Source organism: Dipodomys merriami, unplaced genomic scaffold, assembly GCF_024711535.1.
Source record: "Dipodomys merriami isolate MVZ:Mamm:240054 unplaced genomic scaffold, mDipMer1.0.p SCAF_21, whole genome shotgun sequence".
In the NCBI taxonomy this organism is placed as follows: Eukaryota; Metazoa; Chordata; class Mammalia; order Rodentia; family Heteromyidae; genus Dipodomys; species Dipodomys merriami.
This window is the reverse complement of record NW_027203493.1, coordinates 26,943,151-26,960,747: the sequence shown is the minus strand read 5'-3', so window position 1 is coordinate 26,960,747 and position 17,597 is coordinate 26,943,151. Positions and strand designations below refer to the sequence as shown.

Below are 17,597 nucleotides of genomic sequence, written 5' to 3'. Positions count from 1 at the left end.
CAAAGGAGTATATTTTAAAAGTTTATCAGTCGTAAGGCATTATTTCTATTCAGTGAAATTATCCTATGGGTCATGCTGTGTAATATGCGCCAGAGTAATTAGAGACATGGCCTTTAATCTTAGTGGTAGGTGCTAAGAAAGTGACTACCCCTGTTCTAGTAGGGGAAGCTGTTTTTGACGTGGTGGCTGGACGAAGGCCCTTCTGGGCTGAGACGAAAAGGAGGCCTTACACATTTGTAGAGAGAACATTCAATTTCAGTGATTCACAGAAAGGATTGGGGGTGGGATGTGTGGTGAAGGGCTGGGTTGGGTTGTAATGTCTGGATTGTGCATGCCAAGCAGTCTTGTCTTTTGGACTGGAGCTTGGGATGGTCCCAAACCAAAATACCTGTTGCCCTCCGCTTAAGAGAATTCTACGGTTAGATATCAGGAATATTAGAAGGGAGGTATTCGGAAGTGTAGGAACCTTGGCATTCTTCCCCACACTCAGCCAGAACATCTGTTTTAAACACACCCAACAGTATCACCCCGCCTATAAATCACCTAACCTACTCAGAGAGTTAACACTTAGCACGTTTTATCCTCACCATAGCCCTCCAGTTAGGGCAGGCATTATCCCCGTTTTGCAGATGAGGGAAGCCAAGGCAGGAATCTTTTAAGATGACACAATTAGGAAGCTTCTGCGGCTTCAAACCCTCTAGGCTGGCTCTAGAGTTCCATGCTCTCACATCAGATTTTCCCGGGCGTGGCCCCATCTGGGCTTTACAGGACATCCGCAGTGATAAGGTTCAGGTAAAGTAGCTGGACTCGGTTCCCCTGCTCACCTGCACCTGCAGAGGGACGAGGGGACCTCAACCCCTAACTCAAGCGCCACGCCTGCCTGCCTGCGTTGGCCTCCTCTCCGCCACCAGAGGGCGCACCCAGCCGGTCGCCCTGGGACTACCAGCGTTCTCCCTCGGAACCGGGGCCACACGGAGGACCACGAGGTCACAGCGAAGCCGCCGCGGCTTCTGTTCACCGTCAGGCTCACGGTTTCTGGCTGGCACTTTCTACTTAGCCCTTCTAAAACCGAGGAGGAGAGAAAAAGTCACCTCCAAGCCTGTCGGGGCAAGCAGTCTCCCGCAGCATGCCTCCCGCGTGCACTGCGGCAATCCGGTCTGGAGGAGGCGGGGCAGAAGCGCCGCCCCGCCCACACAATACTCACGTGACCATCCCCAGTTTTCCCCTCCCCCCCCACCACCACCAAGATCCCGGAAACGCTCGCTAGCGGGAGTGCCCGAGCGCGCGCTCTCCCGTTCCCAGGCATCCGCGCGGTTCCGGGACTGGCGGCGCGCGCGCGCGCGCGCACGCACGCTCCCTTGCTCGCTCGTTCCCGGGCTCTCTCTCCTCCGGGTGCCGAGCTTGGCGGCAGAGGCTGCGCGCGCGCGCGCGCTGCCGGCTGGGCCCCGCCCCTCCCTCCCCCTTCCCGGGCACGCGGGGTGTTCGGGCACCGCAGCCATGTGCTCCTTAGCGTCGGGCGCTACGGGTGGGTACGCTGCCGCTGGGCCCCCGGCTTGCGCGGGCGCAGGCCGGGCCGCGTGGCCGGCGCTGCCCTGCGCGCAGGCTGGGCGGTGGGGCGAGGGCGGCGGGCGCGCGGGGCGGCGGGCGCGCGGGCGGGCGGGCGGGGGGGGTGCGCCCGCCCCACGCCCCCTCCGGTCGTGCCCGGGGTCGCGGGCAGACCTTACTGTTTTGCGTGTGGTAGGCGGCCGGGGCGCCGTGGAGGAGGACGAGGACCTGCCCGAGTTGTCGGACAGCGGTGACGAGGCCGCCTGGGAGGACGAGGACGAGGCCGAGCTCCCCCACGACAGGCCGCAGACCCCATGCCTGTTCTGTGACAGGTTCGTCCGCCTGGGCGCCCGGCCTCGCTCTTGGGGTGCCGGGCCGCTGGGATGGGGGGGTCTCGATCTGCCAGGAATGGACCCCCTAGAGTGAGCTGCCCCTCTTCCTTCCTGAACCAGGTGTGTGGGGGGGTGGCTTGTGTTGAGATAGTCCACAGTCGATTAGGAGGGGGAGGAGCCATGAACCGGATGCCAAGCTTCAGACCGGCCTCAGTTTCCCTTGTGTAAAATGATGAGCTGGTTTGGGATTGGCTCTCGGGTTCCCAGATGACCCTTGTTACCTGAGCTGCTTAAAAAAAAGGAACACAGACACTGAATTCGCACCGCTGGAATCTAGGACTGCAGTTTTGACACAGCCACTCCAGTGATTCTAAGCTCCTTGAGTAACGAGTCTGGGAGTCATGTCCAACTAGGTAACCCCAGAGAGCCCTTCCACCTTTACCGCCCCAGAGTCTGAGCCGTGGACCTGCTCCAAACTGTAACATTATAGCTGTTCAGGTGTACTAGTTCCATTTGGAGCCCCTTAGTCATTCTTTGTAATTTAAGTAGAGCCCCCCCCCCCCACCTGTTGAAGGAATGGACGCCCGGATGCCTTTTTGCACTCAGGGGGGAAAAAAAAATAAAAGGCTGTAATGTCATTCAATTGTTCAAGGTCACAAAGCTGTGGTTCATTTCCCCAGTCCATCTTTCCACTTAAAAGTCTGCCTCTTAGTCTCAAGAAACTTTGGCTGCTGTGCTTCTTGAGGCCTGATTGATATTGATCCTTCGTACTTTATTAAGCATCTTCCAGTGTCCCCATACCTGGTCATGATGAGCATTAGCCTTATATCCAGTGTTCTCACGTGTAGCCTCAGTGGAGGGAAAATGACTGCCCCTACTCGAGTTAACAGAAAGTAGTATTTATTGACATCAGTGGCGCAGTGCCCCCTGATAGGCTGCATAAATACTGCAGTAACCTGTCTTGGCAAACGTTTGTTGAAAACTACTGTCTATGTGCAAGGCATACAGAAGAGGAGTGCGGTGCCTCTGCTGTGTATTCCTGTCTTGTGCGTCTTGAACTCTTCACAATGTCTGTAATTCAAGTCCTGTGAGAACACTACAGGATCACTTGTGAAAAACTGCTCCTGTGGGATATGCCAACCATAGAATTACATTTTATATTTTAAAAGCTTTTGAGCTGTGCCAGTTCAAAAATCCACTGAAAGAAGAGATGACACCGGTGAAAGAATCTCAAGTAGGAAATTTGCGTGATTTGGTTTGAGAGAAACAAAGTCTATCCAAGGGATCTCTCTGTACTGAAAACCTTTGGATAAATACAGTGCTTTTTGTTTGACAGATATGTTAACTTAGACATTTAAAAGAGTTCATTTTGTTTTAGGTGTTGAATGAAACTCAGTTGTACTACTTCTCAGAAGGGCTAAGCTCTCTGTTCTTTAATTCCTGAGTAGAATAAAATTGGAAACAAAACTAAAAACTAGCTGATTAACAATTCAAGTGTATATTTAACATGAAATCAGTATTTAGACTTCCTGGGAGACTATTCCATGAAGCTGTATATTTTTTTTTTCAGGTTATTCACATCTGCTGAAGAAACATTTTCACACTGTAAGACAGAGCATCAATTTAATATAGACAGCATGGTCCATAAGCATGGTGAGTATTTCTTAGAATAAAGACAGTTTTACTTGTGAAAGTAAAAGACACTTTCCGGTACTAGTCTAATATAGTAAACAGAGCAGCAGCTTACCTTATGGAAATGTCTTTTGAAGAAAGATTCAGTCATTCATCTAGATGAAGTTCAATATACTTATAACAGTTTTGCAACTAAAAAGAGAAAAACCTCCTTGGCATATGAATACATTATCATCCTATTAGAATCAGAAGATCAAGGACTTCAGAAAGCAGATATAGGTCATTTTGAAAGAAGACAGGCAATCAGGACAAAGTAGAATATGAACATTAAGGCCTATGAGACTGAGTTTTATATGTTTATTAAAAAGTATGGAAAATGAAGTTGTGAAGTTAAGGTAGTTACAAAATATTCAACTGATGTTTCTGTTGACTTGCATTTAGACATTTCTTAGACTTACAGAGTTCCACTTCTTCAGGAAGATACAGAAAATACAGAATTGAGTTTTTGGTCCCTATTTTTATTAAAAACTGTAAGTGACATTGTTGAGAAATAGCAACTTGGTTATTCACAGCTGTTGGACACATGTTTAGGTCTCAAGTACATTAAGTCAGGCACTGGTGGCTCACATGTATAATCCTAGATACTCAGGAGGGTGAGATCTGAGGATAGAGATTCAGAACCAGTCTGGGCAGGAAAGTCCATGAGATTCTTATCTGCACTTAGCCAGCAAAAAGCTGGAAGTGGACCTGTGGTTCTAGTAGTAGAATGCTAGCCTTGAGTGAAAAAGCTAAGGGACAATACCTAGGCCTTGAGTTCAAGCCCCAATACTGCCTCAGCCCAATACTTTTTATGTTTTTAAGTCAAATTCAAGTGTAACTATTTGTGAATGATGTACATACAGCCTCAGCTTTTCTTCCATTACTGATGTTGCATTTTAAAGTGAATTGGAATACTACTGCTTTTTTTTTTACTTAATAATATTAGGGTTTTTAATATGCTATCAAAGCTTCATAACATTATTTTTCAGTAATTATCAATTTCCTGTGATGGCAAACAACCAGTTTGTCCAATAACAAATAATAGCCATTAGATGATTGCTCTCTTTTTTTGTCAGTCGTGGGGCCCTGAACTCTGGGCCTGGCCACTGTCCCTCAGCTCTTCAGCTCAAGGCTAGCACTCTACCATTTGAGCCACAGCTCCACTTCCATGATTGCTCTTCTTTGACTTAAATGCTGCTTCATTTTTTGGTAAGATAGAACAGATAAAAAGCCTCATTATTTTTTCATTTGCATCATTTAACTTCATGGTAAAGCTAGCAAACTTTGTATACTCATGTCGTGGCAGAATAATAATTTGGTAAGCACCATAAATATTATGGATTTGTAACATCTCAGTTCTAATATTAATTGTGAAATACTTGGTAAAATTTATTATCTAATCATCAGGCTGTGTGTTATTCTGACAATGGAAAAATAATTATGCAAATTTATTTTTATGTTCTTTTTTAGAAATACAAGGAAAGTACTTAAAGTTTATCATCTAGGGCTGTTTTTCAGATAAAAATATTTAGAAGGAGGTGAACAAATGAAACAGTGGTACTCAGTAGACACTATGTTGAAAATGAACTACATAACTTGTGGGTGGGGACTGAAGGGAAAAGAGAGCTACTGGTATAGGAAGAGAGCAAGGTAATGTCCAAAAAAGAATGTACTTTTTACCTGGCTTATGTAACTAACCCTTCTGTACATCACCTTTACAATAATAAAAAAGTTTAGATAATATTCAGAAGTATCAAATATTCAGAAGTATTTCCAGTTCCTAATACAAAATTCAAAGTATAAGTGGTAGTTTAGAGATTAGATACTATCTAATCAGAGGACCACTTATAGATCAAGTCAGTTAAATAAAACTCCCATTAAAATAGATGTATTGTCTTTTTTTCTTCCCACTTAGGACTTGACTTTTATGGATACATTAAACTAATAAACTTTATTAGGCTTAAGGTAAGTTGGCAGCTTGATTTATAATTTTACATAGAAATTTATGAAATAAGGATCTCAGGACTTAATCCCTGAATTGAAGTTTTGAAGTTTAAGGGTTGGGGTATATCCAGCCTGCTGTTTGTTTAAGGCCTGCAAAGTCATTTGGTACATGACTGGAGAGACAAATATGCTTCTCCTCAGTGCTAGTGGCCCTTCTGCCTGTATTCATGATTTTTTTGGTCCATAAATGCTGCTATAAATCTTTTTTTTTTGTCCATGGTGGTGCTTGAACTCTGGGCTTGGGCTCTGTCCTTGTGCTCTTCAGCTCAAGGTGAGCACTCTACCGCTTGAGCCACAGTGCCACTTCTGGTTTTCAAGTGGTTTATTGGAGATAAGAGTCTCGTGGACTTTCCTGTGGCTTTGAACCTCGATCCTCAGATCTCAGCCTCCTGAGTAGCTAGGATTGAGCCACCCGCGCCGGCGCCCGGCTTAAATATCTTAATGACCCTTGGCAGAAAATAGTTTCCCCACCACTGAGAGGCATATATGGGGAGTTGTGCTATTCATCATATTGTGGGAATTGTGGATACTTGGAACAGGCACAACTTAAGTACTAAATGAATGTGTATGCAGTTATAAGTGTCAGCCTGGGCGCTGTCCCTGAGCTCTTCAGCTCAAGGCAAGCACTCTACCACAGTGCCACTTCTAGTTTTCTGGTAGTTAATTGGAGATAAGAGTCTCAAGGACTTTCCTGCCCAGGCTGGCTTTGAATCATGATCCTCAGATATCAGCCTCCTGAGTAGCTAAGATTACAGGTGTGAGCCACTGGCACCTGGTCACAAGTGTCATATTTTAAAGAGGTGAATCAATATTATGAAAAAAAGCAATTCTATATCAGATAAAAGAAAATGCTGACGGTAATTCTGTAAAATCAGGAATGTCTGATATTAAGTACTTTGAATGCTCTTTTTTGTTTGATTTGTTTAAAATAAATTTAATTAAATTTAAACTTATAGTTACTTTCCATCAATTTGAACAATACGAAACTTCATTAAAACCACTTCTAATGACTTCTAATAACTCCTTAAATAGCAACACAGTTGTCCCTGGTTATATCCCGGTTCACTTATTGCAGCTTCACTGTATCTCTGGTTTTGAAAAAAAAAAAACATACCTAATTCTGTACCATGGAGCTTTTATTATGTCATGGGATTTTGCAGTATACTATATGTATTTATATAATACTTAGGATTTTAATTTTTCCTAAAAAATTTAAAACAATATAAAATATTAATTGAGGTTTTAATAAGAGTGGGAAAAGTTTATAGGAGAGTGGGAAGGGTTTATAAAGCCTTAATATATATATATATATATATATATATAAATAATAAAATATAACACTGTGGATTTTCACTTATTGGGGGGAGGGGAGAGGTGCCTCTGGAATATAATTCCCATAATAGGTGAGGGGTTTCTTATATACCAATTTTGTGTAAAGCAGACTACATTTCTGATTTTGCTTAATTTCCCTAGTCTTTACTAGGGAGGTTTGTACTACAAGCAGTGAATAAACCATGCAATTAATTTTACATCCAGAATCCCACAGTTGAGTATATGAATTCCATATACAACCCAGTGCCTTGGGAGAAAGAAGAATATTTGAAGCCAGTATTAGAAGATGACCTTTTACTTCAATTTGGTAAGATGATCATACTGTATCTACTTTAATATTTTTTATGACAAAATGAAAGTACTGTTTTAGGAAGATATACACGTAAATCGCCCCTTACTGGTAATTTTACTATATGGTGTCACATATGTGATTTCAACTATTCCACATGGTCAGCCACAGTCCAGAAATGTGAAATGGAAAGTTCTGGAAATGAACAATTTGTAAATTTCAAATGCGTGGTGTGTGATAAAATGAGTAGTGTGATAAAATATATTCTATCCAGCACTATCTCTCCAAGATGTGCATCTTTCTTTTGCTCTGTATATCTACATAGTGGATATTGTTCTTGATGTCAGTAGCCATTTTTATCTAGGATTGTCTGTTCCAATATGGTACCTGTGTTCAAGTAATCATTGTTCAGGGAGAAAAAAGATCTGAGAGCCATACTAGTAGTTACCAGAATGGCATTTTAGAAGTAGTTTGAGATTACAAGACATTTCAAAACATAAGGAAATGAGCAAGAATGATTTTTAGTTTTTAGACAATGCTTTTTTTTTAAGCTTCAAAGTTGATTTAATAACATTTGCTGCTTTTCTCCCAAATATTCAGATCACATGACTAATTTTAAGCTACCTAATGTACTGTTTTGATGCAGAATGTATTCCACACACATTTCCATGGGCTTATCCCACATACTCATTCTTAAAGCTTCCTTTGTGGCAGAACCACTCTGATTTACTATAACTTTGTTCAATTGCTTGTCCAGTTTGTTCTTTGGTTTGTTCTGTACTGTGTAGGAGGCCTGTGGAAATTCTGCTGATGTCTTACAGTTTGTCAATCTAATCTGTAGGAATGAAATCCTATATTCTTTTCCTGATTGTTGTCTTTTTTCCATACTTCTTATACCAATCAGAAGAGATGGACCTGAAGTGACCATAATTTCACAGTGTATATTTGAGCAGTTACTTGGTTCTTACCTCTCATTTCCTTGGGAAGTTGCTATTGAATTGTGTGGCATGGTGTACTGGGGAGTAGCACACTGTAGTTTTAGGAACTGTGTAACCTTAGAAAAAGCACTAAAAGCTTTCTGTACCCATGAACAATTATTGCTAGGTTTCTAGAATTTCTAGCTCTAAAATTTTCTAGCTCCATTTGGACATTTGTTTTTAATATCACTTCTCAGAAGTAATCTCTTTGATAAATGGAAAAATGCCTAATAGGTGTTCTTCATAACTTCTTACATTCAAATCACTGAATACTCAGAGTATGGAATTAGTATATTAAACTTAAGAGCAGAAAGAAACTCATGGTCCTCTCACTAGGAGGGCTCAATCTGGTATGGGTTGTTTTTGGTTTTGGGTTTTTAATGTCTGTACTACAGTTTTAACATAAGGGAGAATATGATGAATGTCATGAGAAGTAGAAAAGTTCCTACAGCTCAGAAGAAGTGGTTATTGAGATGAATGATATATAGTGAGTACTGTGGGGTTTTTTGGTGGTTTTTTATTTTTTATTTTTTTTTGCTGAACCTTGGGCTTGAGCTCAGGGCCTAGGCACTGCCCCTGAGCTTCTTTTGCTCAAGGCTAGCGCTCTACCACTTGAGCCACAATGCCACTTCTGGCTTTTTCTGAGTCATTTATTGGACATGAGAGCCTTTATTGGACTTTCCTGCCCAGGTTGGATTCGAACTTTGATCCTCAGATCTCAGCCTCCTAAGTAGTTAGTATTACAGATGTGAACTACCAGTGGCCAGTGAGCACTATGTATTTTACTGTGGATACATATCAGTGTGGAACTGTTCACTCTATATAGGTTTATAAACTCAGTTTATTTTAACCTTTAATTTTAATTTATAAAGCAATTGTAATGATACACAATATAAAATATTTTTGCAAAAAATACTTTTGTACAGTATCTGACACAGGGTAAATGGTTAGTAAAGGAGAATTTACTCTGTGTGTGTATATGTGTGCATGTGTGTGTTAGAAATTAGAAAGCAAGTCTTTGTGCTTACTAGGTATGCTCTCTGCCACTTGGGCCACAGCAGCAACCCTTTCTACTCTGCTTATCTTTAGGAAAATAATCTCAGTTTTTGCTCAGATTAGCCTGAACCTTGATCTTATTTTATTCTCTTTGTAGTTGGGTTGACAGACATGCCATCACCATGGCCAGTTGTTTTTTGTTGTTGTTGAGATGGAATCTTATGAACTTCTTTTGGATATGCTGGCCCGTAACCACGGCCTTCCTGATCTTGGCCCCCTGAATAGCTGAGATGATAGGTGTCTTCTTCTTTGCCTAGCTATTGGTTAAGATGGGAGTCACATGAATTTTTTGTCTGAGCTCAACTTGAACTAGGACCCTCCTAAACTCAGCCTCCTGAGTAGGTAAGATTACTGGCACGAACCAGCAGGGTCTGGCTGACAATGTATTGTTATTAATAAATGAAGACATCTATATGAAATGTATATTAAATGAAGTAGAGCTAGAAGTAGGGATGGTGTTATGTGCAATGCCTGCATTTGGTAACAATTTGTCATTTGTTGGAGAAAAAGTTGATATAAATTTGTCATTCCCCTGGCTCTACGCATAATCACCAGCCATTCTACCTCCACTTGCTTTCAGTATATATCAAATATGTGCTAAGTGTTTGCTTTTGAAAATGTAAAGATAGCTAAATTAGTATAGAACTGAAACAAACAGATTGATACTTAAAGCATAATGCTAAATAGGAGAAGGCAAATCCGAAAAGGATATTTGCTACTCTTCATATATACTCAATCATCTCTCCTTTAAATTTATTTTTCAAAGCTTAACCTTTAATGACTGATTGCTACAAGGCTGGACACAGTGATTCATGCCTGTAATTCTAGCTGCTCAGAAGGCAAAGTGGATGATTGGAGTTCAAGGCCAACCTAAGCAAAGACCATATCAGAAAAATAACCTAAAGCAGAAAGGGCTAAGGCTGTAGCTCTAGGGTTAGAGTTCCTGCTTAACTTAAAAGTGCAAGTCCTTGAATTCCAATAAACAAAATATCGATAAATGTCAAAGTAATCAGTTAATTAATAAATTATTCATGTAAAGCTGAGTGCTGGTGGCTCATGCCTGTAATCTGAGCTTCTTAGGAAGCTGATATCTGAGGATCATGGTTTGAAGCCAGCCTGGGCAGGAAACTTCTGAGAGATTCTTATTTCCAGTTAACCACAAAAAGGCAGAAGTAGAGCTGTAGTTCGAGTGGTAGAGTGTAGTCTTGAGCAAAAGAGCTCAGGGACAGTACCCAGGCCCCAAGTTCAAGCCCCAAGACTGGCACAAAAATTATTAATTTAATTTCAATAAAGTTACTAATAAATTAATAAAATAGCTACAAATTATTAAAAAACTGTTACCAGGACAGATTTTTATTGTACCAGAACCTAAAACAAAAACCAGTTTGAAGATTTTTTTTTCTTTTGGTGCCAGTCCTTGTGTTCGAGCACAGGGCTGGACCCTGTCCCTCAGCTTTTGTGCTCAAAGCTAGTGTTCTACCACTTGAACAACAGCTCCACTTCTGGCAACTTGGTGCTTAATTGAGGGTAAGAGTCTCACGGACTTTCCTTCCTGGGCTGGCTTTGAATCATGATTCTCAGATCTCAGCCTCCTGAATAACTAGAATTATAGGCATGAGTCATAGGTGTCAGGCTTGAAAAAATTTCAAAACAAATTTAAAAAATGAGGGCTAGGGGCTGGGAAGGTGGCTCAGTGGTAGAGTGCTTGCCTTGTATGCATGAGGCCCTGGGTTCGATTCCTCAGCAACACAAGCAGAAAAAATCAGGGAGTGGTGCTGTGGCTCAAGTGGTAGAGCGCTAGCCTCGAGCTGAAGAGCTGAAGGACAACACCCAGGCCCAGAGTTCAGGCATTGGCAAAAAAAAAAAAAAAGAAAAAAAAAGTGAGGACTATAGTAAGGAAGTAAAACACACTGGTGTTAAATAACTAAATAGTTTGGAAACATTTTGTTGTGTTCATTAAATTTTGGTGAATGAATAACTAACTCAGTAACTTGGTATTCTATGGCAGACAGAGATTAGAAGTTAGTGACACATTGCACTATTTTTGTGTCAGGAGTTCAAGTTGGGGCCTTTCTCCTTGGTAAGCTTAGCTACTTCATTCCAACCCTGAAGTATCTTTAGGGAATCACAACTAAAACCTGGACATGTTTTTTTTGTTTTTGAAGTTATTTCTGTAGTGCTACATTTGAAGAGAAAATAAATATGCAATTGTTACCATTTCTTGCATTAAGTTGACCTGAAAGACCACTAAATCTAGTTGAAATTTTGTAAAACTCACCAGCTATTTAGCTTTTGCTTCTAGTGTTATTATTTTTGGGGGGGGGGGGTAGAGGGGGGAGGGTCAGTTGTGAGGCTTGAATTCTAGGCCTTGGGTCCCTCAGCTCTTCAGCTCAAAGTGATTGCTCTACCACTTGAGCCACAGCACCACTTCTGGTTTTCTGGTGGTTAATTGGAGATAAGAGTCTCAGTGACTTTCCTGCCTGGGCTGGCTTTGAACCTCAATCCTCAGATCTCAGCCTCCTGAGGAGCTAGGATTATAGGCGTGAGCCACCAGTACCCAGCTAGTGTTTTCTTTCTACAAGAGAATTTATGATAATTTTAGTATTAGCATTTGGATATTTTGCAGTATCAGTAATGTCAGTATGTAGATAGATGCCACTCCACTGTGCTCAGGATGAAGTTAATGAATGTATAGAAGTCTTCATGTACACTCTGGTTTTAAGGAATACCTTTTTTTTTTTTTTTTGCTATGAGTATGGCTCATATGGTAGAGCATGTGTCTAGCAAGCATGTCCCTAAGTTGAGGAAAACAGCATTATCATCTTTTTGTTTTTTATGTTACTGGGAGCTGAACCCGAGGCTTTGTGTGCTTTCTAGGCAGGCAGTTTTCACATTTGAGCGACACTCCTAGCCCAAAGGAATATATTTTTCTTCACCTTTGTTAAGTATTTGAAAATTATGTGCATTTATGATATGCAATGTTAGAATGTGGTGTATATATTGTGAAATTATTACCACCATCAATTTAATCAGTATTCATCACTTCCCAGAGCATTTTCTTGTGTCTGATGAGAGTACTAGACCTGCTAGCTTAGCATATTACAAGCATAGACTCTAGCAGTGTTCACTGTCATCACTATGTGGTAGATGAGATGTCCAGACCCTATTCATCATGTACATCTCTATAGTCCTTCTGACTCTTAGCCCTAATGATCACTATCCTTCACTCTGTGAGGTGTTTTTTAGATTTCACATGTAAGTGAGATCATATGGTGTTTTGTCATTTTAGACTTGATGATTAAGTGAAATCATGTAGTATTTTGTCATTCTCTGTCTGGCATATTTCATGACATAATATTATTCAGCCATGTAATTGCAAATGGCAGATCTCTCTGAAGGAATGTCTGAGATATTCCGTAGCTTTGTTACTAGGGAAATTGGCTGTTTGAGAGGGTTTTTTTCTTTGCTGCTGTTTTCTACTTCTTTTGCTTCTGTATAATTAATACACATATATGTTCCATTTAACTAAATGATGAAAAACTTACACCGGCATCATATGGATGTTAAATATTGAAAAGTACTTTTGCTGGGATGATAATGGGCACTTAGAACAAATTTATTCTGAAGATAATATTTATAGTCATTATTATAGGATGTCCTGATAATGATATCTGTTTATTTCTTTAGATGTAGAAGATCTCTATGAGCCTATGTCTGTCCCATTCTCGTATCCCAATGGACTCAGTGACAGTACATCTGTTGTTGAGAAATTGAAACATATGGAAGCCAGGGCGCTATCTGCCGAAGCTGCATTAGCTAGAGCACGGGAGGATCTGCAAAGAATGAAGTAATTTATCAGTTTTACAGAAAATTGTTTAGCTTTCTCAACTCCCATTGCTGGTGGGAAGGTAGACTACAGAACATTGTGTTTTTTGGAAAGCAAAATATATTTATTAAATTTAGTAGCACTAAAGATATATAGCATTTTCATGTAATATGGATATAGTTGATTAATATCACATACTTCATAAATGCTGTTTACTAATGGTTATGTTTCTGACGGATGTTATCCTCTTGAATGGCTTTGATAATTCCTTTTTTATTTTTATTTTTTGTGCCATTACTAGGCTTGTGATCAGAGCCTGGGCCCTGTCCCTGAATTTTATTGCTCACACCTGGTGGTGCTCTACCAATTGAGCCATAACTCTGCTTCCAGCTTTTTGCTAGTTACTTGGAGACAAGAGTCTCATGGACTTTCCTGTCCAGGAAGCTTCAAACTGCAATCCTCAGATCTCAGTCTCCCGAGTCACTAGTATTACAGGCTGGACCCATCAGTACCTAGCTAATGCCTTTCCTTTAATTTTATATTCCAGTTGGTTTCTTCACTTTAATTTTCCCATCTTAAGTTTTCAAAAGTAGAGATAGTCTACATTTCTTACTGGTTTACCTCAAAGCTGTTTGCTTGTTGGGTTTATAAGCTATGAGTACCCATTTGATGGTTTGCCAGAGTGCCCTGCATGAAAAAAAGTAGTCAATTTAATTCCCCTTCCTGGTTTCTGGATTTTTATTTTTATTTTTATTATTTTTTTATAAACTAGGAACCAGTCACATTGCTGTTGTGATTGGCAGAGGAACTGAATGTTCACCCTTAGGGTTTGGGAGTCTATTTCTTAAGATCCAGCAGGGGGAGCATTGAGTTGCTTAAGATGGACTCTAACAGCCACCCCTCCCCTTTCCTCTTCCCCAACCTCTAGGCCTTTCCTTTTTTCATGGTCCAATAAACCTGTCTCAAGGGTGTATTTCAAATTGATTACAGACAATTTGCTCAGGATTTTGTGATGAACGCAGATGTCAGAACCTGCTCTACTGCCATTGCAGACCTCCAGGAGGATGAGGATGGTGTTTATTTCAGCTCCTACGGGCATTATGGGATACATGAAGAAATGCTAAAGGTTAGAAAAGTGCACAGATAAACCAAGTTCATATGAATGAAGAAATATGTGGAAACTGCTCTTTTTGATTTGTATTTTAGGCCTTTTAAATTTCTGGTGCTTAAATAGCTGATCTTGAGGTGAAAAGATTGAAGTCATTGTAGATTTTATTTAATGTCATTTTTACTCTTTATTATGGAGTCTTTTTTTTAACCTTGATAAAAAGCAACGTATCATTTTAATTGTTTCAAGTGAATCTATTAAATAGAAATTCAACTATACCCTTGTTTTTTAACATGGGAATTAAATGATTAGTTTTAGTGTTTTAACTTACACTGGCAAATAATTCTTTGACATAATGTTTAATTATAAATAATTTTCACAATGTTTTTGTTTTTTGGGGGGGTCCAGTTGTGAGAACTGAACTCTGGCCCTGGGTGCTGTCCCTCAGCCCTTCAAGGCTAGCGCTCTACCACTTGAGCCACAGCACCACTTCTGGCTTTTTTCTTTTTGCTTACGTAGTGCTGAGGAATCGAACTCAGGGCCCCATGCATTCCAGGCAGGCGCTCTACCACTGAGCCACCTTCCCAGCCCAATTTTCACAATTTTTATGGCACGACTTTTATACTTGACATTGATGTATACAAATATATGCTAAATTAGTCGTCATTTAAATCTAGTTATTTTAATTCATATGTATGTTTCATCAAATATTATATGTTAAAATAACAAGGTTTTTGTTTTTTCTTTGTCATATTGAGGTTTCTACTCAGGGTCTTGTGGTTGCTAGGCTGGGATAATACCGTTGAACCACATTTCTAGCCCTAAAATTATAGTAACATTTCTAATTCAGTAAAACTAAAAATAAAAGTTATAACATATATAAAAGTTAGATTGTGAGATAAAATAAAAGTTAATATAAAATGTAAAGTATAAAATAAAAGTTAGATTGAAAAAATTTCCGTAAATTTTAGGTGTTTATCTCTGGGGATTTAGATTGGCATCTTCAGTTTTCTTAAAGTGAACCCAATGACCTTCCTAAGTCCTTTCTTTAAAGCTCATCTTATTTAATGTAAACTTTAAGATCTAATTTTCCTGAAACATGGATCTTAATTAACTAGGCATATTTAATTACATGTTAGAAGTTTTGTTGAGTCAGTTTTGTAGAGTAGAGGTTTGCTGATTTATACTGTTTATATTTGTGGAGTTTTTTTAAAGCAATATCATATCATTACTAATGGCATTGCATTATAAATATCAGGTGTTTTCTATGTCGTAAATTGATTTAAGTCAGGTGAACTTATTTAAAAGAAATTTATGTTGGGTGTGCCAGGAGCCAGTGGCTCACACCTATAATCCTACTTAGGAGGCTGAGATACGAGGATCGTGGTTCAAAGCCATCCTAGGCAGAAAAAACCTAAGAGAATCTTATCTCCAATTAACCACTAAAAAGCTGAAAGTGGTGCTGTGGCTCAATTGGTAGTGTTAGCCTTGAACAAAAGAGCTCAGGAGCAGCACCCAGGCCCTGAATTTAAGCCTTAGGACTGGTACAAAATAAAAAAGAGAAGAAATTTACTTATTTTCTTGTTGTTCATTCTGTCTTGTCTCAGATATTTTTTAAAGCTAATTTTATTAGCTTTATTACCTTGAAAAAAAATCTACCTTTGCCATCTTAAATCTAGGTAAATGCCATGATGCATTTAGCACTTGAGTTGTTTTCAGGCAAGTCTACACATATCACTAGTAGGTATGAGTGGTTTCAGTGTAATCATGAGGGAAATTCATTGTGAGCAATTACACATTTCTATCCTGAACACTTAATACTTACAGCAGTAACTAGAGGATATGCACACTTGACTATCGTGCAAGTGTTTTTGATGTGCAACAGACTTCAGAAGTTCTAGTACCATCCTTGTCCTTTGCTAGAATCACCTGTCATACAATGTAATTACCTCTTGGTGATGACTTCAGTGTTCATAGCAAGTAGGGATATATTTCATTAAAAAAAGACTGCTTTATTTTGCTAAGTAATACAGTGGCTAAAGTAAAGCAAACTGGTCTCTGTTTTGTTTGGAAGGTCTAAGATATCATTTATAGGGGGATAGAATATGTAAACTTTAAAAAGTTCTCCTTTGTCCTTTTTGTCGAAGAGCTGTTGTTGACTAACATTATGAATGTAAGATGCATCATTGTCTTTTTTTCTGTGGGAAGCCATCCTGTGTGTGCATGTATCACATATTATAGTGTTCTGTAATAATTTGAAATTTTAGTAGTTTTTTACTACTACAGTCTTACTTCATGTCTGCAGCTGACTCATGCTTTCAGTCCACCTTCATGAGCCTGTACATTAAAAGTATTCTTTTATTCGCATGTATAAAATTTAGAGTATATTCCCTTTTCTTGCCTTTAGCCTCATGCTTACCTGTTTTTATATTTGGAGTCCAAGGACTTCATGACCCGTTAAAATATAATTAGAGTTCTAGTTCATTTGTTTGTTAGTTTTAATACATTGGAATTAAAGATCTTTTATTTCTTTGGTGTTTGCATTGACATCTTAATCTTTTGTTGGAATAAATTTTTAGAATTGATTATGAAAGGTAATTGTGAATTTGCTTGCATTTCACACTCTTGCAAAAAAAAAAATCAGTCTCTAAGCTGAAGCTATGTTAGATACAAAGCACTGGTATTCATTATACCTGGATAAGCATAAGAACAAAAACAGATGAATCTATAGAAAGAACCACATGAAGGATTGCAGCTTAGCTGGGCAGCCGTGCATGGAGCCAGGACAGCCGTTAGGGCTCTATTGATTAAGCAGGGCAGTGGTAAGGCAGGTGATCGGTGAGAGCTTTCCAGGTGACTGCATTCATGACTGATGCTCACCGTTGTACATATTGTTTCTTCAGCAAAAATCACCATTTTCCAGTGCAAAGAATATAAGTAAAAATCTGTGAAGTTAGGCTTTGAAAAGGACCATTTAAAAATTAGACCATGAGTGTTTACATACATTTGTTTAATAATTTTTAGTGTAACTTTTAAAAACTAGAATTAAGGGGCTGGGAATGTGGCTTAGTGGTAGAGTGCTTGTCTAGCATGCATGAAGCACTCTGGGTTCAATTCCTCAGTACCACACAAACAGAAAAGGCCAGATGTGGTGAAGTGCTTGCCTTGAGCACAGAGAGGCTCAAGGACATTGCCCAGGCCCTGAATTCAAGTCCCAGGACTGGCAAAAACAACAACAACAACAAAAAACTAGAATTAAAGGGAAAGATATAATAAGCTTGAATAACGTTTTCTTGTAAAACAACTGAAATAATAATGAGAAAGCATAGAATTCTGAGTATTACATTTTATAAATAAGTAAATAACTTGCCTTTCAAGATCTCTCCTTTATGTTTTAAAAAAATGTATAAATATTGGTATAAAGATGTTTTTGAGGGTTATAATTTGAGTAGCATAA

At 39.6% G+C, this 17,597-nt stretch overlaps 1 protein-coding gene across 1 annotated transcript in view; it reads left to right on the top strand.

Moving 5' to 3' along the window:
• The first annotated feature begins 1,439 nt into the window (after positions 1 to 1,439).
• The window catches only part of Prmt3 (protein arginine methyltransferase 3), a 96,464-nt gene continuing 80,306 nt past the window's right edge, over positions 1,440 to 17,597 (top strand). The window contains exons 1-7 of the mRNA XM_070032720.1: positions 1,440 to 1,525; positions 1,742 to 1,877; positions 3,448 to 3,530; positions 5,464 to 5,513; positions 7,089 to 7,191; positions 12,894 to 13,053; positions 14,023 to 14,158. Coding sequence (XP_069888821.1) covers positions 1,498 to 1,525; positions 1,742 to 1,877; positions 3,448 to 3,530; positions 5,464 to 5,513; positions 7,089 to 7,191; positions 12,894 to 13,053; positions 14,023 to 14,158 — 696 coding nt within the window. The 5' untranslated portion in view covers positions 1,440 to 1,497. The remainder of the gene's footprint in view (positions 1,526 to 1,741; positions 1,878 to 3,447; positions 3,531 to 5,463; positions 5,514 to 7,088; positions 7,192 to 12,893; positions 13,054 to 14,022; positions 14,159 to 17,597) is intronic.